General features: G+C 49.3%; 3 protein-coding genes across 3 annotated transcripts; all 3 read left to right on the top strand.

The window, feature by feature from the left end:
* Positions 1 to 270: 270 nt before the first annotated feature.
* On the top strand, positions 271 to 1296 carry LOC121836509. Its single transcript, XM_042291425.1, has 3 exons — positions 271 to 922; positions 1099 to 1202; positions 1246 to 1296. The coding sequence occupies exons 1-3, from the start codon at positions 271 to 273 to the stop codon at positions 1294 to 1296; spliced, it is 807 nt and encodes a 268-aa protein (XP_042147359.1).
* A 77-nt stretch (positions 1297 to 1373) lies between these two features.
* LOC121048096 lies at positions 1374 to 2349 on the top strand. Its single transcript, XM_042291424.1, has one exon. The coding sequence runs from the start codon at positions 1374 to 1376 to the stop codon at positions 2289 to 2291; it is 918 nt and encodes a 305-aa protein (XP_042147358.1). The 3' UTR covers positions 2292 to 2349.
* Positions 2350 to 14655: 12306 nt separating this feature from the next.
* LOC121836508 lies at positions 14656 to 22608 on the top strand. Its single transcript, XM_042291423.1, has 4 exons — positions 14656 to 14778; positions 14890 to 15326; positions 15530 to 15545; positions 21232 to 22608. The coding sequence occupies exons 1-4, from the start codon at positions 14656 to 14658 to the stop codon at positions 22606 to 22608; spliced, it is 1953 nt and encodes a 650-aa protein (XP_042147357.1).
* Positions 22609 to 25397: the final 2789 nt, after the last annotated feature.

The raw sequence follows: 25397 nt of genomic DNA, 5'->3' as shown, positions 1-25397 counted from the left end.
GACATTAAGCTTCACATCGCTTCGCGTAAACACCAGGGGTATGTGCGGGCCGCGGATAACCAGTCGAATCTGGTAAGTTTTTTTCTAAGTGACAACGACCATGGTGCAATTCGTGCAGAATGCCTCTTTACGGCATTTCTCGTTGAACATAACATTCCTCTGAGTGTGAGTGTCCACGCCGGACCCCTGTTCCGAAAAATGTTCCCCAAGGCCGATGAGGCAAAGCGCTATGCCTGTGGGCGGACGAAGACGACGGCAATTGTTGGGGAGATGGCCGCCAACGCTGAGGTGCCTATGCTGGACGCCTTAAAACGACGGGCTTTTTCAATCGCCGTGGATGGGACCAGCAACAGGGATTCACAACTGTATCCCATTGTTGCGACCTATTACGTTGAAGAGACGCGTAAGGTAGAAAGCCGCCTTCTGTGCCTTGAAACAATCGAAGGAGAAGCATCCGGTCGTAAGATTGGAAATTTGATCCTGGACGTGCTGAAGTCCCGGGATTTACCGATAGCAAATTGCTTGGCTATGTCTGCTGACAATGCAAATGTCATGATCGACAAGAAAATCGGTGTCGCCGCAGTCTTGAAAGAGGCTCAGCCAAATTTGATTGTAGTTGGTTGTCCGTGCCATCTGATCAACTTAGCCGCCCGGAAAGGTGCTGCATGTTTTCCTGTGAAAGTTGATGAGATTTTGGTAGACGTTTTCTTCTACCTAGAGAAGAGTGTGAAACGTAAGGATCGACTGAAAGATTTTCAAAGGATACATGACATCGAAGTCAGAAAGGTCTTGAAGCATGTGCCAACACGCTGGCTGTCTTTGGGAAAGTGCCTGAAGAGGCTGCTTGACCAGTGGGAACCACTTCTAAGCTTTTTCTTGAGCGAAACAAAGAAATGCGAGAACCGAAGCTCGTTGTTTTGGAGTCCTACAAGATCCCATCAACTGCACAGACTCCCAAGACCCCTGCACAGGCTCTCAAGACCCCCCATGCACAGGCTCCCAAGACCCCCCCTGCACAGGCTCCCAAGACCCCTGCATAGGCTCCCAAGACCCCAGCACAGGCTCTCAAGACCCCAGCACAGGCTCTCAAGACCCCAGCACAGGCTCCCAAGACCCCAGCACAGGCTCCCAAGACCCCTGCACAGGCTCCCAAGACCCCTGCACAGGCTCCCAAGACTGCTGCACAGCTTCCCAAGACTAGGGTACAAATATCCAGGACAGCTGCACAGATCCCCAAGGTTGCAGGTCATGAAGGAAAGGAAAGTGCTGATGGTGCTGGAGATGGACCCTCACTAAAGAGAAAAGGAGTCAATCCTATGCCTGATGCTAAAAAGCTCAGGCAGCCGCCTCAAGAATCAGGAGAGGCCAGCATCATGTCCCGTGAGAAGCGCCTGGTTTATTTCCTATCATCGGAACTGAACAGGGCATACTGTCTTTTTCTGGTAAATGTGATACCACTTTTTGACAAGACAAACTGCCTGCTTCAGGCACAGGCTCCTCAGATCCACATACTCAGGGGCCTCTTGAACCAGCTTCTAGAGGATCTCTTGACGAGATTCGTCCGCCCAGATGTTCTGAAGGGATGGCACTCATTGCTGACATTGGCTTTTGGAGCTGTGGAGAACCAAAGAGAAGATAAGGACCTTGTCATTGGTAGCATGACATATTCCGTTGTTGAAAGGCTCAAGCCAAATGAGAGAGAGCAGTTCTTTTCTGCTGTTCGTTTGTACTTCGCAACGGTATGCGATTACATCCGCAACAAGTTTCCCTTGGAAAACGTAGACTTCAGGATGGCTGAAGTTGCCCAACTGCAGTCGTTGGACACCTCATCGTTCAGCAGCATACGCCATTTTGTTACGGCATTCCCTGCACTGCTGCCTCAGCAGAGCAATGAGTCAAAGGATGAGGCAATGGATGCACTCGAAGTTGAGTTCGCCAACCTGCAAGCATATAATAACCTTTCGTTGGCTATATTAAACGAACCAAGGAGTGACGTACAGTGGGCACAGGTAGGGGACATTCGAAGTGTCGACGGAACGCTGAAGTTCCACAGGATTGCAGTGTTCATGCTGGGGATCTTGACGATTCCCCATAGCAATGCTGAATGTGAAAGACTGTTCAGCACTGTAAACAAGACGCGGACGGAGTTCCGCTCCTCAGTTTCCGACAGGACCCTCGGAAACCTGCTCATGGTGAAGGGGCATCAAAATGGGGCGTGCTTCGAACAAGTGTACTCGGAGAACTTTCTGAAGCAGGCGAAATCAGCAACAGCAAAATCGCTGAAAAAATGAACCAACAGGCGAAATCGACAACAGAAAAATCGCTGACAAAATAAATCATCATTCATCCCTAAAGATACCTGCCTCTTGCTTACCCCCCCCCCCCCCCCCCCCCCGCGGCCGCGGCCGCGGCCGCGGGAGTTTTACGAATTTGAAAGTCCACAGGTTGGCAGGTATGATTTTATTAAGTATATATAGCAGTGAAAAATGCATGGGAATAAGAAAATTAGTGAGATGGGAGTATATTATGTGTTCCAAAATTTTGCGAGGGATAGTTGTTAGGAAAATTAGGGAGAGATTGCTTGGGATGGATCTATCATCATGTTTGTAGCCAGAAATCACCTTCCTTATGTTACATTCCTAAAATAAAAAAAAATAGAGTATGAATGATTCTTGAAAAGTTTAGTAATTGTCTTTAGATGCTTCAGGGTTCATATTGTGAATGCCACATGAAGAAAATAGTTTGAGACTGCTACTACATGACCATAAGCACTGCTGCTACATCACCATCAGCATTCTTTGGCAGTATGCCACATATCCCTGAAGGGCTTACAATGTTTGAAAATTGCAGGGGACTGTTGCAGAACATAGGGGGTACAGTACATTCTAAAAAAAACAGACCTTAGCTTCTGTAATGGACGTTTTATACCGGGTGATATTTTTTAATCGAAACCAATTTTTTTTTTTAAATGGGGCTCACTGCTACGTAGATGCTGTAACACTAAACTGTGCAGAGTGTGGGGCAAGCTGGTACTGGGCAGCGCTCTGTATCGTCCAGCCTACTTCTTTTATCCTCATCTCAAGTGCCACCATGTTTTTTAATGTTAAACATGCCAGCGGGCTGGATCGTCGTAGCTTTGTAGTGACAGCAGAGCAGCTCTGAAGTTTCAAAAACATGCCATTGAGTGTAAAATAACTAACTTTTTTTTATGGATGAAAACTTATTTATCAAGATATATCAACCTAAGTTAACAATAAAAGCTGGCACAACTGCTTGACGACACTTTAAGGGGCGAGATGCTTGCATTTTTGGTTCTAGTGGACTAAAGCTATTCTAAAATAGTTTCTGCAACAATCCTCAGTAACTTACCGTACATAACATACACTAAAATAGAGTATGCTATTGTAGAACTTGCTAATATGGCATTCAACGGTGCCCTTCATTGATAAACACAGATAACATCACAAAATAATCCTTTTTTTTTTCTTATTTGGAAGCCTTCCGAGCAACTGGCCGAACCATCGAACCTTTGCCTGCCTTTTTTGGGGGGTTTGGTTGCACTGCTACTCAGGGCTATATAGCTACTATAGTAGGGAACAATACGCATACATTCTTATGACATGAGAGAACTGTAAGCTGGAACTTACATGCTGAATTTCATCATTTCTTGTTGTATGATGCTTATAACTTTGTTTGCTGTGATGGCTGTGATGGGCTCGTCTTTCAGAAGAACTCCATGCAGAGCCCCGAAGTTGGGCAGTGTGAATGCATGACCAGCATTGTCTTCCACGACAGGACTGCATATTTTGTGAGGAAAAGGAAAGATTACATTACCGATTCCAAGCGGTGTGACTGAAATACATAAAAAATATGAAAGTTTGAGACTATGTACTTACACCTCAACACTTGAGATGATCATGTCATCATCCTGTGCAGAAGGTGGTGCTTCACTTTCTGGTTGCACCTCCTATAAAGTATACAAAGACACATTACATCATACTAAAGCATGCACGCACAAGCATTAAAATAAATACCGCACAATTAAAGTATGTCAACCCAAGAGTAATGATGTGACACACTTTTCTTGCCAGCACTGGTTGTCTATTGCTACTTTTCACAAGTAAAAGGCTGACTGTAGAACAAAATACCCGTAGTAATCAGTGCCCAAAAACTGTTAAAAGAACAACAAGCCCTTGTCTTAGCATTTATCAGACATGTTGATAACACCAGAAATGGAAACTAAAATTTAATGACACCAAAACACAGCCTGCTGTTCTTTTTGTCATTTCCATAGTGAAACCAAGGTGCCTAACTCTGTCGTTAACACCTATTTACCATTATTCAGATGTGAACACTCAGAAGGCAGCCACTCCCTAAAGTCTTACCATGTAATGACTTGGTGTAGCCAGTTCTTGTATTTTATAGCAGGTTGTTGAAGGGGATGGTACTCCACTTGAAAGCTCAAACCCATTAAAGGGGCACTAAAGTGGTTTTTGAGATTGTCTATTCATAGAGATAACTCTTTCTACATGACCTAAGCATCCTAAAAATAAAAAAAAATCACAACCATGCATGACCTATTTCCTTATTAAAAATGTATTGAACGGTTTGCGACACATTCCTTTTCTGCGAAATTTAGCAGGACACCAGGGGCGCTGCCAGCGCATTCAAACGACGAAGGCACTCGTCCGCCAGTCGCAAGTGATGGCACCCGTGGCGGACCGATACAAGCCGAAAGTCCACGCGCGTGCAAACTGAATCGTGCACACACTGCTTCTTTTTTTTATTTTTAAGCTGCATGATCTCTCATTGTTGGAGCAAGAAATACCACAAAACATAACTGAACTGAACTGCGTTACAGAGATGATAAGAAATGGCAAACGGGGCCCACGAACGCAAGAAGGAAAACAACTTCTGTGAGTGTCGTATGTGGGCGCTCTGGGAAGCAAATGGGCGGACACCTCACTCCCGCAGGAGAAGGTGAGGGAAAACATAGTTCATGGATATTTCCTATAACCACGAGCTTAATAAGGGATTTTGTCGTCCAAGACGTCGAATATTAACTGGCATGTGCTACATTATATAACAAAAACAAGAGTCTTCAAAAACCTTTTTAGTGCGCCTTTAGGCAATATAAACTTCTGGATTTTCTAGAAAAAAAGTGCCCTTTGAGTGTTCACTTCATCTTCCAGAAACATTTTTTCGACCACAATCGTTGAGACTGGGGGCTGACGTTTTCGTCTGATACATTCATCAAAATTGTTTGTTTTGCTCTGTAGTGGGCAGACCTTAAAGGGCCCCTCTAACAATATTTGTGCTGCCGCTTTTTTTGTGCTGGTCGCCGCCCTAGGGCTTCGGGAGGTTCCGGGAACAAAGGCAAAACCGCAAAAGATTAGTGCATCAAATTTAATTTGACAAGGTGCGAAACTGCCAGATGTACGGTGGCGCTGCATGGTGCTAAACGTGCGTGGCGGATGACATTCTATAACCTGACGTCCTGATTGCCCAGGTCCACCAGCAGTTTCTATCTCAGCACAGAATAACAAGTCCGACTGTTCTTACCTCATCTTTATGGAGTCCTGAGAGTTAGAGAAGAACTAAATTAGATTTATTAAAGCACGAAACCAACAAAAAAAAAAGCCTTTGCGAGCTTTGCGACGTAAGTACAAGAAAATGTTTCATACAGCAACAATCACTGGGGCTGCTGAAGCTCCTTGCAGAAGAACTCTTATAGATGACATTTGGGTGATGTCATCGCTATCTGACAAATCCAGGTACTCGTTAAACTCCTTGTCCAGCATCTGCAGAAAAAAAAACAAAAAAAACATGCACATACGCTTTTAGAGGCACATGTCTCTAAACGAGCAACTGCGCACGCGCGACACCAGCCTTGACTGCAGAACCCCGCGCCTCGTTTCCGGTCGCGCTAGCCTAGCGGGACAGCCGAGTCCGGTCTAAGAAAACTCTCTAATCTGAAACGCTCGCGGAGGCCCCTGTTAACGTAACGGGGGTATGACCACCAGTGTGACGATACGCAAGGCACGTCATTTTCTTCGTCCAAATAAATCCAGTCGCACCGTACAAGAATCGTACAGTAGAAGCTGTGATGCGCCTCCGAGAGTGTTCGAAATTGTGAACGTTGTTGAAGGTTGGCTGCCACGTGCAAGGGGGCCCTCTTTGAATACCACGTTACGTCAATGCAAAGCATGGCACTGTGAGAAGAGAACGTCGGCTCATAGGTTTTTTAGCTCTAGCATTCAGTCACAACAGCAAGTGTGGCACTCTGGACAAAGACCACTCACCTGAAACCGATCGACGGCAACATTAACATGGCAGCTTAGTATGGAGCAAGCCTGCACAGCATCTTTCAGGCCACGAAGCGTTGGCGTCTCTAGTTGGCATTTCCTCTTTACGTCCACGTGCGGAACCCACACTAGGCACGTTGTCAAAGCCATCCCTGAAGCGTCGCGATGGCGGCACGGCGGTACAACGGAATATGCAGCAGCCGCGGCACCATAGAGATCAGTGCGCGGCACTGACAGGCCTGGATTGGATTGGATCGACCATAGACTTTGTACTAGTCAATGTCGTCTGCTTGGCCCGCTTGGTTAGGTGGGTAAGTGCGCAAGCGTGGTAATATGGAGTAAAACAAATAGAAATATCATTGTAAAAATTAAAAAAAAAATTAAAATACACTGATGTTTCGAGCGAATGTTCTTCTTTTCGTAAGGGCGACCGCCATAAACGCACTAGTTTCTCGTATTTACTCAATGCGCTACGATTCCACTTCGGTATGCTCATGAAAATAGACCGACCTAGTGTGCCTTCATGTGCGCTTTGCTTAGGGTGGAGATATCTGGCCATTTTGTCTCACGCTTTTATTTTTATTTTTTGTTCAGAAGCGCGTGCAAGAGCGTGTCCCTGCACGCGTTTGTGGCGCTGACTGTGCTATGGCGACATTTTGTTTTCGTCGATTTCTTTGTATTTTACCCGTGAGCGCGTGCTGTCGGCATCGGGTACTACAAGGGGTGGCATCACCCTATACGGAAGGACATTGAGGCACCCTAGACCGACCCAGTAGCAACGTCATCTTTTTAAAAGGTGCTCCACACAGTTACGTTCGGCTGTCTTCCATTGCGCTGGGGAGGGATGCGAGTATTGTAAGAGAATCACAACAGAACTTGTAACTTCTGTCCTTTTTTTTTTCTTTTCTTATGTTCCGGGTTTACCAGAGCCGAATGCAACTGTTTGAAACGCCCTTATTGCAACAACACATGACCGGTCCTTCGCCGTTCTCCTAATTTTCCAATAATTTTTTCCTCTCCTCGTGAAGACCATTAAATCGTCAGAAGAGATAAAACTGCAGGCGAGCTGGTTAAACGACATAGTTGAAAACCGTGAAAACCCTGTTCTGTGTTGTGTTATCAATTCACTTTTTCCTCACTCTCCGGGTTTTCAATGTTTTCAAATACACAGGCCAGCATGGCATATCCACGCCGTGTCGTGGAGATATCCACAACCTACCGACCTACCGCGCGCTTATCTTCGTCGCTTAAAAGCGAGCAAGTACGAAGCGTACACACGGACGCTCCATGATACTGGCACCACTTTCTGTAGAAGCCGAAGCTGCGGGCGCTCTTGCCCTCGCGCAACCTGAGCGTTGATCACGACAAGCGCTTTTTCCGCCAGATGCGCGGCTAGGCTTGAGCCTGCCAAGCCTAGACCCAGGCTGAGAGGCGGTAAACCCTCGGCGATGCGCGCTCAAGCTTCATGTTATATTCATTTCCCCCGAGCGAGAGCGAGGGGTGACGGTTGTTTAGAAACCTAGCTTGCCCCGCCTTCAAACAGCCGATTCCCTAAAAACGGGTTCATATCATATGAGCGAATGACACTTTAGCGAATAGGAATCATATTAGCGAATGGACGTTTTCACGAATGACATTTTAGCGAATTCGGAGGGCAAGTTCGTCTGCTTCTTGCGCAGGGGGTAGCGGTGACGTCAGAACGCCGAGTCCTGATTGGCTGATCGCGACCCCCTATCTGAGCGTCGTCTGCTCCTTTGCAACGTCGTCTGCGTCTGTCTTACCTTTCCTGCGACTTTCGAAAGTGCAGAGGCCAGAGGCCAGGTTCACAGAACGATCTTACGCCAAAAATATGCGTAAGACAAAAAACTTGAGAACAAATTCGTGTTCACGAAACGATATTTTCGTAAGTTTTGCGCAGGTTACGACGAAATCCTACGACAGCTCCGAAGCTGTCTTACGCACCTCTTACGATCAAATCCGCATGGCCGACAGCGTCGCGGTCACGACGACCAATGGACGTTTATTTTTCTACGTGCGCTTCTCACGCGTCCCGACTTCAAGCAGCAAGAAAAAAAGTAAAAAGTGCTTGAAACAGACCACGACGAACAAGAACGCTGGATCCACAAACACCCGGGAAAAGCTCCAACGGCCACGATTCCACCGAAAACGACCAAGCGAGCTCGGCAGATAGGCCTAGCAGGCACTCCGACTCGGTGACCGCCTGCCCACGACCGGCTGGCGTGCTGAATGGAATATGCCCGCGCGACCCTTGTGAACCCTTCCCGTCTTATACTTTGATCGCTGACCTCAATTTTAGATTAAGAGGTCAATCTCTTCCTCTTGTCATCTTTTTGTTTTCCGAGGCAACGGTGACTCTCGCTGTTAAAAAAGCGGTGAATCTCCGACAGACGCAGGAAAGGTAAAGCAGCCATCGCTTTGACTAGCAGACGTAAAGCAGACGACGTTAACTGCGCCGACCCGCCGACGCCGTTAAAGAGTGAGGAGTCTCGCCGCACACGAAAGGAGCTAGGAAAAAGTATTTGGGAGGGAACCTGCGGACACTAACACGCTCGCCCTCTCGGTTCTTAGCAAACAAACCTCGGCGCCTCGGGACACCTGGCCAGTGAATCCTTTGACTTCCCTCCTTAATGCGCGTCTGCTAGTTGTTAGACAAAAACAACGTACCGCTCGAATTATTTCGTCTGCCCTCTCTGAAAGGCGAAGTCGAGCTTGCTCGATTTCCGAAAGTCGCAGGAAAGGTAAGACAGACGCAGACGACGTTGCGAGCAGACGACGTTGCAAAGGAGCAGACGACGCTCAGATAGGCGGTCGCGATCAGCCAATCAGGGCTCGGCGTTCTGACGTCACCGCTACTTCCTTTCTCATGCGCAGAAGACGAAAATGAGCCCACTTGCGAGGCGTATACGCCTCGCAAGTGGTGGGCGCATGAGAAAGGAGGTAGCGGTGACGTCAGAACGCCGAGCCCTGATTGGCTGATCGCGACCGCCTATCTGAGCGTCGTCTGCTCCTTTGCAACGTCGTCTGCTCGCAACGCCGTATGCGTCTGTCTCACCCTTCCTGCGACTTTCGGAAGTGCAGGTCTCTACGAGCGAGCTCGACTTGACCTTTTAGAGCGGGCAGACGAAATAAATCGAGTGGTACGTTTTTTTCGTCTAACAACTAGCAGACACGCATCAAGGAGGGAAGTCAAAGGACTCACTGGCGAGGTGTCCCGAGGCGCCGAGGTTTGTTTGCTAAGAACCGAGAGTGAGCGTGTTAGTGTTCGCAAGTTCCCTCCCAAATACTTTTTCCCTCCTTTCGTGTGCGGCGAGACCCCTCATTCTTTAACGGCGTCGGCGGGTTGGCGCAGTTAACGTCGTCTGCTTTACGTCTGCTAGTCAAAGCAATGGCTGCTTTACCTTTCCTGCGTCTGTCGGAGATTCACCGCTTTTTCACCGGCGAGAGTCACCGTTGCCTCAGGAAACAAGGAGATAACAAGAGGAAGAAATTTACCTCTTAATCTAAAATTGAGGTCAGCGATCAAAGTATAATACGGGAAGGGTTCACAATGGTCGCGCGGGCATATTCCATTCAGCACGCCAGCCGGTCGCGGGCAGACGGTCGCCGAGTCGCGGAGTGCCTGCTAGGCCTAACTGCCGTGCTCGCTTGGTCGCGTTCGGTGGAATCGTGGCCGTTGGAGCTTTTCCCGAGTGTTTGTGGATCCAGCGTTCTCGTTCGTCGTGGTCTGTTTCAAGTACTTTTTACTTTTTTCTTGCTGCTTGAAGTCGGGACGCGTGAGAAGCGCACGTAAAAAAATAAACGTCAGTGGGTCGCCGCGACCGCGACGCTGTCGGCCATGCTGATTTGATCGTAAGAAGTGCGTAAGACAGCTTCGGAGCTGTCGTAGGATTTCGTCGTAACCTGCGCAAAACTTACGCAAATTTCGTTTCGTGAATACGAATTTGTTCTTAAGTTTTGTCTTACGCACATTTTTGGCTTAAGGGCGTTTCGTGAATCTGGCCTCTGCGCTTCCGAAAGTCGCAGGAAAGGTAAGACAGATGCAGACGACGTTGCGAGCAGACGACGTTGCAAAAGAGCAGACGACGCTCAGATAGGGAGTCGCGATCAGCCAATCAGGGCTCGGCGTTCTGACGTCACCGCTACCCCCTGCGCAAGAAGCAGACGAACTTGCCCTCCGCATAGGTTGTTGTGGGATGCAGGGACGTTTCGTCGAGCGCGTATCACTGGGACGCGTGTTAACACATGCGGACCACTTGTTTACGCTGCTTCGCAGCGACAGACAGCGCAGCTTATTACCAAAAAAGGTAATTCCAGCTGTCGATGTAACTGCTCACTGCTGTTCGTGGACGGCGGCACTTTGTAGGGACGTTTCGTTGCGTGTGCATCACTGGGCGCGTTTTAGCCCATTCGGAGCACCCGTCCACGCCGATTCGCGGCGACAGACAAGGCGGCACATTACAAAAATATGCTAATCAGAGCTGTCGATGCAACTAGACCCATTCGCTACTATGAACGCCGCATTGGCTAAAGTGTCATTCGATGAAACGTCGTGGTTTCGTTTTCATTGGTTCGATCAAGTGAAATATGCCCCCCGATGTATACGACAGACGACGACAAAGAATAGAAGGAGAACGTCTTTTAAATTTAATCTTCAGGGCCTGTTCTTGTCCAAGTTCCGTGTCTGTTCATGGTCAAAACTCTCTTCTTCACACTTTGCTTTTCGTTCATACTGCGCCTTTTTTGTATCCGTACGTTTCTGAAACAGTCAAGATCGTTCCGCAGATATCATCCCTGCCTCCAGAGCACCTGCCTCTTTCTATGTGGATGAGCATTATCATACCGGCGTGCGTTCGTGACACTATTAGCACTATACTACGCGAGCATGTCGAAGACCATAAGCTGGCGTCCATACACTGTACAGATAAATTACCATCCAAACCCGGACCACATTGTAACCTAAAGTATCCACACACGCAAAATTCTGCTTTCAGGAAGCTACAACTACAGAACAATTCTGTTCTTACTAGTTGAAATAACGTAGTATCGTTTATAATCGTGCTGTACGAATAAACGGACAGGCATCTTGCAGAGGCCATCCAGCAACCAATTTTGTTTCATGCTGACCACAACTCAACTACCTTGGTCGTCCACAGAGTTAAAGAACCCATGAAATGAATATTGGGCTGGGGTAAATCATTTTAGATTAGGATTTTACTAATAGCACATTCAGGGGCGGATTTAGAGGGGGGGTCCGGATGTCCTGACCCCCCTCTTGATTTTTGCATGTGTAAAATTTTGGGGTGTAAAACGAAGGAGAGGGGAGGGGGGTTCCTAAACATATGGTACGCTGACCAACACCTGACCCCCCCCCCCCCCCCCCCACCTCAGGAAATTCCTGCATCCGCCCCTGAGCACATTGCTGAGTGGGCCAAACGAAAAAAGGTAGAAAGTGAAAAGCCTGACTTTCAGTGCGAAAATTTGAAAACACAGCACACTATTTCGAACCTTCGCCCCTTCGTAAGCTCTGTCTTTTCTCTGTGATACATCCGCGGTCTTAAAGGCGCCTCATCGGGTCCAAACGCACGTCAAATGAGACCGGACCTCACTTAATCCCTTCACCCCTAAGCTGTCATTGTGGTGGAAGCTACGCGTTTGCCGGACCAATCAGCCGCCTCCCTTTCATCACCTGACCTCATTTTCTGCGGGTAGGTATGCGCGAAGGAGCGTGATCACGTGGCAAGTGTGGCTGGCCCAACGAGTACGTAGCTTCCACAGCACTGTCAGCTTCGGGGTGAACGGGTTGGGTAAGCCAACTTTTGTCAGAATTTGGAGCGACGGGCTAATCTTCTAGGGGGACAATGGTTCTGCCCGGGTACGGAAACCAGATTCCGAGCAAGAGGGGCCTCCCCTCTTTTCGTCTTCTTGAACTGTTTGGTGGAATGCGCGATTTATGAGTTGAGGAGGGAAGCTTGAGGAAAAAGTTGGAAAAACGTCAGATATCTACTGAGACATCACGCCTCCGGATCGCTTGAGATCAGCAGCATCGGCAGTTCGTCAGTCTGACCTGAGACCGTGAGCACAGTAAGTACTGCACGCGTGCGTGCAAACATTCCCAGCTGGTGCCCGCGCGTGGATGCCCGTGCAACATACGCGTGAAGCCAACTTTGCCAGTCTTGCACGTGCTTCTACCACGAGCAGAGACATGACGGCGCCCAGATGTCCTGTTCGCAAAAGTCTATACTTCGCTTCAGCTTCCGTGCGAGCGAAGCTGAAGCTACAAGCGCGTGCATGCAGCCTGAAACGCCACACTGCAAAAGCCCACGTGCGAGTCAGGAGCGCACCTTGCATTGGGCTCGCGCTGTAGCTTTGAGTACATGTATCCCTCCGCCAAACATCCAGGCCTTCATTGCATCAGTTTTGGTTTCGTTTTCGGTTTGGGTTTCGTTGTCGGTAATCAAGGCAACCACTGTATACAACTCGTTAGTGTCTATCAAAACCGTTTCCAGTCGACATACGAACTTCGCGACTCTCAGCACTAAGGAACAATTACGAAAAGAGTGTTATGTTTATATTTTCTTTTTTAAAAATGATATTCGTGTAAATCAAATTTCACGGCAGGAGGCCGTTTATGATCTCGTAGTTCTGCGCTCCTCTACCTCCTTTTCCTTTTGTTACCTACTACCAGATCGCATAATCTACAACACCATCTTTGCGACGGAAAATGGCTAGAAAACCGGAGAACCCGCGACGGACACAAACCGAAAAAACATTTAGTAACTAGAAAACTAATTTTATTTTTTATTTTCATTGTTCAAGATTCATAGTGATGTGACAATTATTATTCAAAAGATGAATATTAAGATCATAATTTACGTTACAGCCAAAACACAATTTAGACCCGGGGACTGTGTTCAGCTGCGTAAGAAGACAGCGTGCTTCGGCGCTGTAGCTTTGGCAGCATTGCCAAGAAAAGTTGTCGCCGAGTATAGTGTTTGCTAGAGCACCTTCATGGACATGAAGGCTCCCTAGGGTTTGCGAAGCGCAACCAGCCTCGGACGCTCTGCGTCGTCACGTGCGCGTTTTAAAGATACAAGAAAAAGACGATCAAGTTGGGTTGACTGCTTAGCATATGACATACATTCATGTTCCTTGTTTGCATATTGTTACCGGTTTTTGTATTTGCATGAAATAAAAGATAGACCTAATTTGGGGAATCTAAATGGAAGCCATCACACTTCCAGATGAGATTTTATTTGTTGACTTTCCTTACTAAATGAAGACTGGGCCTGATAATTTCATAAAATGCCACGTCGTCAAATTCAGTTCCGTTGAAGTTTCATCTAATGCCATTCATCAAATCCATTTCATTGATTATTTCCAGCCTAATCACAAACAGTTGTAGGCTCCAGAAGAGATGTCTATTGTCACCCATTTTTGTTTTGTATGTGAGGTCGTAAAGTGTAAAAAACATTTAGTATTTTTTGTTAGTTTCAGGGGGTGCTCTTGTTTGTATAGGTGATAATGGAGCTGGCTAAATTATAAAATGGCGTTCGATGAAACAGCGTTACATGAAATATCCGATACCCGCTGAAGACTTCCTCGTGCCTCATATTATTAAATGAAAATCTAAAATAAAAAAAATAAAAACATTCCGAAGGAAAAGGCATATAACAGTAGTCAGTGATTATTAGCTGTAGTGTTGCAGGCCTTCATGGCATGGGCTACTTGTTTACTTTTCTGTGGCACGTGCTGCAGCTCTGCTCGAGTTTGGTGCAAACAGTGCATTTGGCAACCGCCCTATTTAGTTTTGCATTCAGCTGACAATTTCACGAAGTATTTAAACCCTCGACTACTTCCTCCTTACAACCTTGGAACCTACACCTAAGCGCATCACTTGAATGGCTGACCAACATTGCACTGTCTAACTATTTACACACAACCATGGTGGGGCGATGGGTGTGGGTCGACGTTTCTGCTGCATTTACCCTCTCCACACCGTCCCCCCTCTCCAACCCCCAAACGAAGAAGGCTTTGAGTAAATTACTGTCAATACCATATTTTGTATTAATTTCAACTTTGTTCCCCGCAGATGCCCGGTGTGCGGTACTTCTGCTGTCCAAAGTGCCAGTGGAGGACAGTCACCCTGACATCATTGTTCCGACATTTTCATGCAAGCCATGGTCATGAGGGAAACTGGATATGCGGACTACAGGGTTGCATGAAGACATTTTCTCTTTATACATCCTACAGAAAACATGTTACGTGCAAGCATGCCACTTTGTTTGAAAGTTATGCAACAGAAAGGCCCAATGAGCCACAAAATGCCAGCATGGATACAGGCCAGCCCCTAGCAGGAGCGGAAAATGACGAGGCAGCTTCTGACAACCAAGACGGGCAAGATGATGGGGACCACGTTAAGCTGCTAGCACTACTGTTCCTGAAATGGAAAGAAGCGAGACGACTTCCTGAATCCACATTGCATGAAATAGCAAATGATGTCCTTTCATACCTTGAGAGGATTGGTGAGCATTTTGAACCATCAACATCTCATCCGCAACGGCAGCCAGGGTTGCAGTGGTTGTCCGAATTGTTCCCAGTGACCGTGTCACTGGGAACAAACAAAAACGGAAAAGCGGACACTTTTCGATATGTTCCTGTATGCAAAATGCTCAAATGTATACTTGAAAACCCAAATGTATGGAGCGACTTCCACAGTCACCATGTAGAGGACGGTTACCTGTCCAGCGTCTTTGACGGCACCGCCTACCATGACCACGCATATTTTCAGGGTGATCCCAAAAATATCTGCATCCAGCTATATAGTGATGAATTTGAAGTTTGTAACCCTCTGGGAAGTAAGAGGGGCAAACATAAACTGACAGCAGTTTATTTTTCCATTCTGAACTTGCCCCAGATGCTGAGATCACGTCTGTCAGGGATTCACCTCGTGCTCTTGGTGAAAGACAAGCTTGTAGCGCCGTACGGACTGCAGAAGATATTGTCACGGGTGGTGACCAATAAACAAGAAATAAACAGAAATAAACAGAAATAAATGAGCGTTTAATGTGGCGAACTTGTGCCAAAAATAAAGAAGGCAACAGAAGAAAGCAGAGCGTCGCGGGCGTCGAAGTCGGCGTGTCAGCAGAATCGAGCGCTGGGGCGAGACTGACTCGACAAAGTCGCTGGCGGCCTCTTATCTAGAGTGAGCGCTATCTCGAAGTTTCGGCGGAGAAGGTTCGAGCGTAGCGCGCTCGGCGCGAGAATGAACATGCACATTCTGGAAAAACAAGAGCAGGGATAAACGATAGAAGTTATGTCAGTAGTAAGAATAAACGAGAACCTTCTACAAGTCCGTGACCTTGCGCGCGGCATTATCCCCCCCTTTAAAAGCGCATCGTCTCGATGCAGCACAAAACGAAAAACAAATCCACAACTAAAGGACAGTAGAATTGCGAGCCATAGTTCACAGTTCACCAGTTCACTGTTCACCGTTCACTGTTCACAGTTCACACGTCGACGACGGTGGAAAGTGCTATCGTTCGTAATACGGCTTCAGCCGGACGACGTGCACCACCTCGGGTCGTGGCTGGCGTCTTGCAGATGGACGCGTTCCGTCGGGAAGGACTTCGTAGTTCAGATCGCCGAGCCGTCGGATGATCTTGTAGGGTCCGAAATAGCGTTTCAGAAGCTTCTCGCTGAGACCGCGGCGACGGATGGGCGTCCACACCCACACCCTGTCTCCGGGCTGGAAGTGAACGTCCCTGCGACGAAGGTTGTAGCGGCCCGCGTCGACGCGTTGCTGGTCTTGAATCATGAGTCGGGCGAGCTGGCGGACTTCCTCGGCGCGTTGAGCAACCACCTGGGCGTCGTTGCTCTGATTGTCAGATGGCTCATGGGGCAGCATTGCGTCCAGCATGGTCGTCACCTTCCGACCATGTACCAGCTGAAAAGGGGTGAATCCAGTGGTCTCCTGAACCGCCGTATTGTAGGCGAACGTGACGTAGGGCAGCACCTCGTCCCACGTCTTGTGCTCAACGTCGACGTACATAGAGATCATGTCGGCGATTGTCTTGTTCAGTCTTTCCGTCAGCCCGTTGGTCTGCGGGTGGTACGCAGTTGTACGACGGTGGCTGGTGTGACTGAGTCGGAGGATTTCTTGGGTCAGCTGCGCCATGAACGATGATCCGCGATCTGTAATCAAAACTTCTGGAGCGCCGTGCCGGAGGACGATGGACTCGATGAAAAACTTGGCGACTTCAACAGCCGTGCCTGCTGGAAGGGCTTTCGTCTCGGCGTACCGTGTGAGATAATCGGTGGCGACGATAATCCAGCGGTTTCCCGACGTTGACGGCGGGAAAGGGCCAAGTAAATCCATTCCGATCTGCTGGAACGGCATAGACGGGGGAGAAATCGGGTGCAGAAGTCCTGACGGCTTCGTCGGCGGCTTCTTGCGTCGCTGACACTCATGGCATGATCGAATGTATAGGTGAACGGTCTTCGGTAGCCTCGGCCAGTAGTACTTTTCACGAATCCGGGCGAGCGTCCTGCTGTATCCAAGGTGTCCAGCCGTCGGGTCGTCATGGCATGCTTGAAAGATTTCCTCTCGCAGGCTGGCCGGAACAACCAGCAGCCAGGCAGTGTTGCTCGTTCCGAAGTTCTTCTTGAAGAGCACGCCTCGCCGCAGAACGAAGCTTGGCAGGTCTCGGGCCAAGACTCGCGGAACTGAACTTCCTTGACCTTCGAGGTGGCCCATCACGGCGCGAAGTTCGGGGTCGTCTCGTTGAAGTGCTCCCATGTCAGTATCCGTAAGTGCTCCGAGAAAACGGGCGTCATCGTCGTCGTCGGTGCTGTCGGGTGGAGATTCAATTGGGGCCCTAGACAAACAATCGGCGTCATTATGCTTGCGGCCAGACTTATGCGCAATGGTTACGTCAAATTCTTGCAGTCGAAGGCTCCAGCGAGCGAGGCGTCCTGACGGGTCCTTAAGGTTGGCGAGCCAACAGAGAGCGTGGTGGTCCGTGACAACGCGGAACGGGATCCCGTACAGGTACGGACGGAACTTGGTTAACGCCCAGACGACAGCGAGACATTCCTTGTCGGTTGTTGAGTAATTTTTCTCTGCCTTGGACAGTGCCCGGCTTGCGTAAGCGATCACCCTCTCTGCTCCGTCTTGTCTTTGGACGAGTACCGCGCCTAGTCCGGCGTTGCTGGCGTCCGTGTGCACTTCCGTTTCCGCTGACGGATCGAAGTGTCCGAGAATGGGGGGAGACTGGAGTCTTTCCTTCAGTTCGTTGAACGCCTGTTCTTGCTCCTCCCCCCACTGGAAGTTCACGTCGTCCTTCGTCAGATGTGTGAGCGGTGCAGAAATCTTAGCGAAATCGCGAACGAAACGCCTGTAGTATGCGCACAGCCCAAGAAATCTTCGCACGGCCTTCTTGTCTGATGGCTTCGGAAATTCGGCGACAGCGGATGTCTTTGAAGGGTCAGGACTTACACCTTGAGCACTCACGACATGGCCCAGGAATTTGAGCTCGCCGTAAGCGAACCGACATTTTGACGGCTTCAGTGTCAGTCCGGCATTCTGGATAGCCTGTAGCACGGCTCGCAGGCGTCTCAGGTGCTCGTCGAAGTTGGTGGCGAATACCACGACGTCGTCGAGATAGACGAGACAACTTTGCCACTTCAAGCCGGAAAGAACGGTGTCCATTACGCGCTGGAACGTCGCCGGTGCTGTGCATAGTCCGAACGGCATAACTTTAAATTCGTACAGCCCGTCCGGCGTGACGAAGGCGGTCTTTTCACGATCTTGTTCGTCCACCTCGATCTGCCAGTACCCACTCTTCAGGTCCATCGACGAAAAGTATCGGGCGTAGCGCAGCCGGTCCAGGGTGTCGTCGATGCGTGGCAGCGGGTAGACGTCCTTTTTTGTTACGGCGTTAAGTCGGCGATAGTCCACGCAGAACCGAAGGGTCCCGTCTTTCTTTTTCACCAGGACTACCGGTGAAGCCCACGGACTCCTTGAGGGCTGAACAATGTCGTCATCGAGCATTTCTTGGACCTGCTTCTGGATGACTTCTCTCTCTTTGACAGAGACACGGTACGGCGACCGATGAACAGGAAGCGCGTTGTCTTCAGTGACAATTCGGTGTTTCGCAACGGTCGTTTGGCGCACCTTTGACGACGTGGAGAAGCACTCGTTGAACTCGACGAGTAGGTCACTGAGTTGTCGTCGTTGTGGGGTAGGCAGGGTTGGATCGATGTCAAACCGCGAAGGCGGCGTTGTCTTGGGTGGCCATGAGGAGAGGTCTTCTGATATTCCGGCGATTGCGGCTGAGTCCGGGAGTTCCTCCGCGTGACCCACGGCGGTGCCTTTCGTAAGGTGCTGGGCCTCCTGTCGGAAGTTCGTTACGAGTGCGACAGTGTGTCCGTCTTGGAGCTCCGTGACGCCTCTTGCGATGCCGATCCCTCTTCCTAGAAGCAACTGGAGGCTTCCTTCGAGCAAAACGTCGCCGCAGAAAGTCTCATCGACCCCGACGGGTACGAAAACACTTGACCGCGGTGGTAGGTTCACGTGGTTTGCGAGGACTCGTACCGCGGATGACGTCGCTTTGGGGTCCTCCTGCGGTGGAGCAGGTTTTCGTAGCGTCAGCCGGTTTGCTCCGAGGTCGATGACGGCGCCATACTCGCAGAGAAAGTCCATTCCGAGGATAATGTCCCTCGAACAGTCTTGCAGAACGACAAACTTGACAGGGCACGTCTCACCGTGGATCTCGACGCGAGCAGTGCATCTCCCAACCGGCGTGATGAGGTGCCCTCCGGCGGTTCGTATTTGAGGTCCATCCCACGGCGTCGTGACTTTTCGAAGACGGCGGGAGAGCCTCCCACTCAAGACTGAGTAGTCTGCTCCGGTGTCCACGAGTGCTGATGCGTCGTGGCCGTCGATAACAACGTTTAGGTTGTTGGACACCGATGCAGAAGCTTCGTTGCGATGCGTGGCGTCGGGAGAGTGGGAGCGCTCCGTCGTTCTTGGAGGCTCTTTACGTCGGTCGTCTTCGGCAACTCCACCTCCAGGGGTTGCCGCGCCTAGTTTCCCCGGCGAGGAGCGAGGGGTGACAGGCTTTCACGTCGGGGTCGGTGCATCGGCGAAGCCGGACGTCGTGGCGATGGCGACCGGAACTCTCGGCGGGAGGCAGGCTCGGGGGACTGAGGTCGTCGAAGGTACTCGTCGATCTCCCGAGGGCGTTCACCGTAACGGGGGCGGGGGTCATTCGGGTGGAATCCGCGCAGCCCGAGTCGTCGGTATGGGCATTGGCGGTAGGTGTGGTTCGCTTCCCCGCAGTGGAAACACAAAGGACGTCGGTCGGGTGTTCGCCACACGTCGGTCTTCCGAGGTGCGCGGGGCTCCTGGCCGGCATACTGGACCTGGTCGTCGCGGTGGCGGTCGTGCTGCGGCGCAGGAGATCGACGTCGGGGCGGAGCGACATAGGCTCGAGGAGGAGGTGGTGGCCTTCGGGCCACTGCAGCGTAGGTCAGGCTGGGCTCCTCGGGTGCTGCTGCGATGACAGGAGTCTCCGCCTGGAAGGCTCGGTGGACCTCCTCTCGTACGACTTCGGCGAGTGAGAGAGAAGACGGGCTATCTGCAGCAGGTAGGATCTTGCGGAGCTCTTCCCGGACGATATCCCGGACGATCTCCCGGAGGTTGTCGACACCGTTGGTATTTGGGTCCAGTAGGGAAGCTGTGACGGTTGGAGCAGTAGGCGCGCCGGCGAGTCGGTGGTAGTGGCTTGCTCGGGCCGTCAGTGCGCGCTCGATGTTGGTGGCTTCACTGACAAAAGCACCGACGGTCGTCGGGGGATTCCGAACCAGGCCTCCAAAAATTTCTGCCTTGACGCCTCGCATGAGGATTCGAAGTTTCTTTTCCTCTGTGGCCTCCAGGTCGGCTCGGGCGCTTAAACGCAGGACATCCTCCACGAAGGCGGTGATGCTCTCGTTGGGCCCTTGAGTCCTGGTACGCAGTAAGTCTTCGGCTCTCTCTCGGCGATGCTGGTTGACGAATGTCGCCTTCAGCTGGCTCTTGAAAATGTCCCAGGATGTCAACGAAGACTCGTGATTTTCGTACCAGCTTCTGGCAGTCCCCTCGAGCGAGAAATACACGTTTTGCAGCCGTTGCTCGTTGGTCCAGCTATTGTGGCGGGCGACGCGTTCGAATTGGTCGATCCAATCTTCAACGTCTTCGTGGAGTTCGCCGTGGAACGGAGCCGGTGTCCGAGGAGCGACGGGTAGGTAGACGACGGCAGGAGCGGCGGGGGTCTGCGACTGGTTGGCCATCGTCGGCTGCCTGGTCCTGGGTGGTAGAAGTCCGTATTCCGGGTTTAGCCCTTGGGTGCGGCGACTTGATCGAGTCTCGATCTGGTCTTCGTTGGGTCCTCGGGAGCTTGGGTTCGGACTTGTACTGCGGGAACTCGGAGGGCTGCGCTGCACGAACATGCGGTACCCCGCACCTCCACCAGAATGTCACGGGTGGTGACCAATAAACAAGAAATAAACAGAAATAAACAGAAATAAATGAGCGTTTAATGTGGCGAACTTGTGCCAAAAATAAAGAAGGCAACAGAAGAAAGCAGAGCGTCGCGGGCGTCGAAGTCGGCGTGTCAGCAGAATCGAGCGCTGGGGCGAGACTGACTCGACAAAGTCGCTGGCGGCCTCTTATCTAGAGTGAGCGCTATCTCGAAGTTTCGGCGGAGAAGGTTCGAGCGTAGCGCGCTCGGCGCGAGAATGAACATGCACATTCTGGAAAAACAAGAGCAGGGATAAACGATAGAAGTTATGTCAGTAGTAAGAATAAACGAGAACCTTCTACAAGTCCGTGACCTTGCGCGCGGCAATATTTGGTCCCCTAGCAAAGGACATCTTGCAGCTTGAGAAAGATGGTGTAGTTGGGAATGGAGAAGTGCTCCGTGGCTCTGTGCTAGTAATGACAGGGGACAACCTCTCGAGTCACAGGCTGGGGGGATTTAAATGCAGCTTCAGCAATGGCCGAATTTGTCGATTTTGTATGGCTTTCCGCAAGGAAATTAACTACAAGCATCTCGAACAAGATTTTGTGCAGCGGACCCCTACGGGACACAGGCATCATATCAATATGTTAAGGTCTGGGGTACATACTAATTCACTCTACGGGGTGCGAGAGCCTTGTTGCCTGACATTCTCTGGCTTCGAGCCGTCGGAGCACTTCCCACCCGACGTGATGCACGACATTCATGAGGGAGTCATTCCATTCGTAATGAGACATGTCACTTTCCATCTGATCTCTCATGGCTTTTTTACCCTCGGTACACTTAACACACGCATTTTGAACTTCAACTATGCTCCTTCTGATGTCAAGAACAAGCCAGAAGAATTGTCGAATGAGTACTTGAAAGGGAAGTCAAACATTAGAGGGAGCGCGTCACAGATTTTTTGCTTCTTTAGACATTTTTCTTTGTATGTCGGAGAGTGTGTGCCATCTGGAAATGAGGCCTGGCAACTGTATCTCTTGCTGAGAAAAGTAGTCAATATCATCATGAGCCGCAGAATTCCTGTAACCCAAGTGCCATACCTTCAGCGGCTCATTCATTTTTTGTGCCTTGATTTTCAAGCACTCTTCCCAACTACTTTTGTACCATGGAAGTTGCACTACTTGACTCACTACCCGTCTTGCATCTTGAAGTACGGTCCACTTGTCAACCTGTGGGCAATGCGCTTCGAGTCCAAACACCAATATTTCAAGGATGTTGCTCGTAAGCTGCACAACTTCAAGAACATTGCCCTCACGTTGGCAGTAAGGCACCAGTATTTGGAAATGTACCTAACCACAGAAGTGACCAGTGAGCATATTGTCACTACAGGCTGCAGGTCCATCTTGTTCGAACACCTGCCAGAGATGCTCAGACTGCACATTGTAGAACATGGGCTCGCAAGGAACAATGCCGTTGCATTGAACTCGGTTACCATTGATGGTTTTGCTTATTCAGAAGGCTGTGCTCTTGTCCAAACTGTCACAGAGGATGATCACCCAGAGTTTGTGCAAGTATGCGAGCTCTTCTGCGTGAACAAAAAAATCTTGGTCCTGGCGCAAGTGCTTGAGACGATTGAGTTCAATGACCACTTTCATGTGTATGTTGTGCGTGTCACCACGGAATGGGTTGTCCTAAGCAACCTCCATGATTTTCCGACCGAGCCGCTGTTTGTGAAAAAGAAGGCGAACAAGCTTGTGATCAACGCACGTCACAGTTTGTTTTGAGTGTATAGTGCATACAAGGTGCTACCCAAAAGTTCCAGAAATTTGCTAGTAAAAAAAGGTTTCTTACCGTAACCCCTAGTTTCCACCGTCTCATTCGAAGTAACCCCGCTATAATGTGTACAGTGATTTTCTGCATCCCACAAAGTTCCCCTTATTTCATGCACCCCTGGAAGTTCTCGAGTGGGTTGAGGACCTCTTGCGGGACTGGCTGGATTTCCCCAATCGTGTTAAACCAACGCCCTTTCAGCCGTGCTCTCATTTTGAGGAATAGGAAAAGTCACAGGGGGCAAGGTCAAGGAAATGAGGAGGGGGGGGGGATGGAGCCAACGTAATGTTTTTGGAAGTCAGAAATTGTCAAACTGCGAGTGATCTGTGAGTGGGCGCATTGTCATGGTGGAGAAGCCCATTGTTGTTCTTCCACTTGTCTGGATGTTTGCGACAAATGGCTTCTCTCAGGCACTTTGAAAGCTCAAAGTAGAACTTCCCAGTGACAGTTTGACCAGGATAGTTTGCCTACAAACTGCAAGGAGAGCCTCGCAAGCTTTTGCTATAGTTTCTGCTGCTGTGCTTGTTGACAGTTGACCGGAGTGTTCAGTGTCATCGACAGAAGTTTCTTTGTTCTTGAAGCGTTTGTACCACAAAAAGGTTTTGCTTTGGGTCATGACGTTATTTTCGAATGCCTCCTGTAGCATACGATGGGTTTCTGCAGCAGTTTTTCTTTTTGTTGGAAACAGTATTTGATACACATTTTTTTGTTTCTTAAAGGGCAACTCTGCTTCATTTCTGTTATTCAGAAAACACTGTAGACCTCTACACGCTGAATATTACGACCAAGTTCCGTCTAAATCCATGGAAAAAGGACCAGCAAACTTTGGTACGAGCGAAGTCCCCAAAATACGCTAACTCTAGTGGATGACGGAAGCACAATCAACAGCACAGTCAATACTATGAAGTCGGCACAGCCAACATTGAGCCACTGCCTAAATTACATGGCCACGTGGTGCAACGTCATAAGCAGGACTATGTTTTGTTTGTTTTTAGTTCTCTGGGCAAAGCTAGCCGGTGACGTCAGCAGTGTCTCTTCCCGGTGTTGGCTCAGCGGCGTCCACGTGACCAGTGCCGACCCGGATGCACGACGCCCTCGAAGCTTCTCAGTGTCGTCTGCTTCACCTCTGTTGCAATATCGACGTTTTGTTTGCGCTATGTGCGCATAATCTGTGGCTTATTGGTGTAATATTTAGCAGAATTAACCACCTAATGATGATTACGGGAAATTCCTTTGAGAAAACTTGGCTTTGCATCTGATTAGGCGTAGTCTAAGGCCGCAGGAGTGGAAACGCCATCGAACGTGGAGCAGATGGCATTTGTGCCCGCTCGACTGTGTCCTCATCTCCTCGAAAAGAATCATGTGATCGCTTGTATCACATGATTTGCCAACGCTGCCTGTGGGAGCCGATGTTTCGGTTTCGATTCCAGTCGATTCTGACTCATGTTTAAATTAAGATTACATCAAAAATATTTCACATTTCGCCAAAGCAAATATATGGGGCCGTTTATTAGTGCTTTCGAGGGTGCGCTCAAGCATAACCCCAATTTTTCTGGAATTGAACGGAGTTGCCCTTTGACATCAGTCATATTGGCTGAAAAGAAAATCGCCGATGAACTAACACATATACCTTACAAAATCGCACTGAAGAGAACAATGCGTCCTCTCAGCTGCACGACTTTTAGCATATGGATTCACAAAGCATACTGCTTGCCACAGCTAACTGTTTGAGCGCTCTTTTTATATTCCCAGAAATTTTGGGTAGCACCTCGCATAAAAATGTAAATAGTTTTGCTTCTGATCGTTCTAGTGAGCTTCGAGCATGTGCAAAAACCTTAATGTTATCTCGAGCAAGGTTTTTGATTCCTAGATTGGTTTCCTGTTAAAATAAATGCAGAGCTAACCCAAGTTGGTCAGGCTCAGGTGAGACAGGCGTGGTGGGGTGTTTTGAATGATAGAGGGGTTAGGCCTGAACCAACATCCCACCGGGCTACTTCCTACTTGAATGGTGGGGAGACCAAAGGTCACCACTTTGAAGGGACTTCCAAGTGATTCTCTAGCTTTTATCAAACTGTGACCCAATAAACCCCAAGTGTTTATAAGACTGAGAATACGAATCCATCTTCGTTGGAATGTATTAACATTTACAAAATATAATAAAAACTGTCAGTTTTCATTCTAATCCAGTGAAATGAGTGGTCATGTGTACGAAGCAGCAAGTGCCAGAAACAGCTGGCGCCCTGCCCTTCTTGTTCGTTGTCAGAGCAAGCTCTCGACAAGGCTCTGCAAAATATGGCATGCTGTGACAGTCATGCTGCTGCAGTATTGTTATGGGGACATGGAAAGTAATGTCATTCTGTGTCCCTGTAATACGCCCGACACTATACTTCATTAGCTCCTTAGCTCCTGGAATTTCGAGACTTCCTAACCATGGAAGGACTGGAAGTCGTTCATAAATAATGGGCTACAGATGTGTCCTGTCATGTCGGCTACCGAAATCGTTGTAAGCACTGGACATCCCTTGATTTCTGTGAGAAAAATACCACTGAGGTCTCCAGTTGAACGGTGCATGTGACAAGTAAGTGTGTAATTATTTTCTTTTCTGCCTAAAGTATGAAAGGCTTTCAGCTCCTGTTCTCGCCAAGCTTCTCTGAAACCTCTTCAAAACCTACTCCAAATCTTTTTCCAATTTCATTCTGAAACGTTTTCGAAATTTGCGCACAAATTGTGCGTTTACCAATTA

The sequence above is a fragment of the Ixodes scapularis genome, unplaced genomic scaffold, assembly GCF_016920785.2.
Source record: "Ixodes scapularis isolate PalLabHiFi unplaced genomic scaffold, ASM1692078v2 PGA_scaffold2__306_contigs__length_199485367, whole genome shotgun sequence".
NCBI lineage: Eukaryota > Metazoa > Arthropoda > Arachnida > Ixodida > Ixodidae > Ixodes > Ixodes scapularis.
This window is presented reverse-complemented; position numbering and strand designations above follow the sequence as displayed.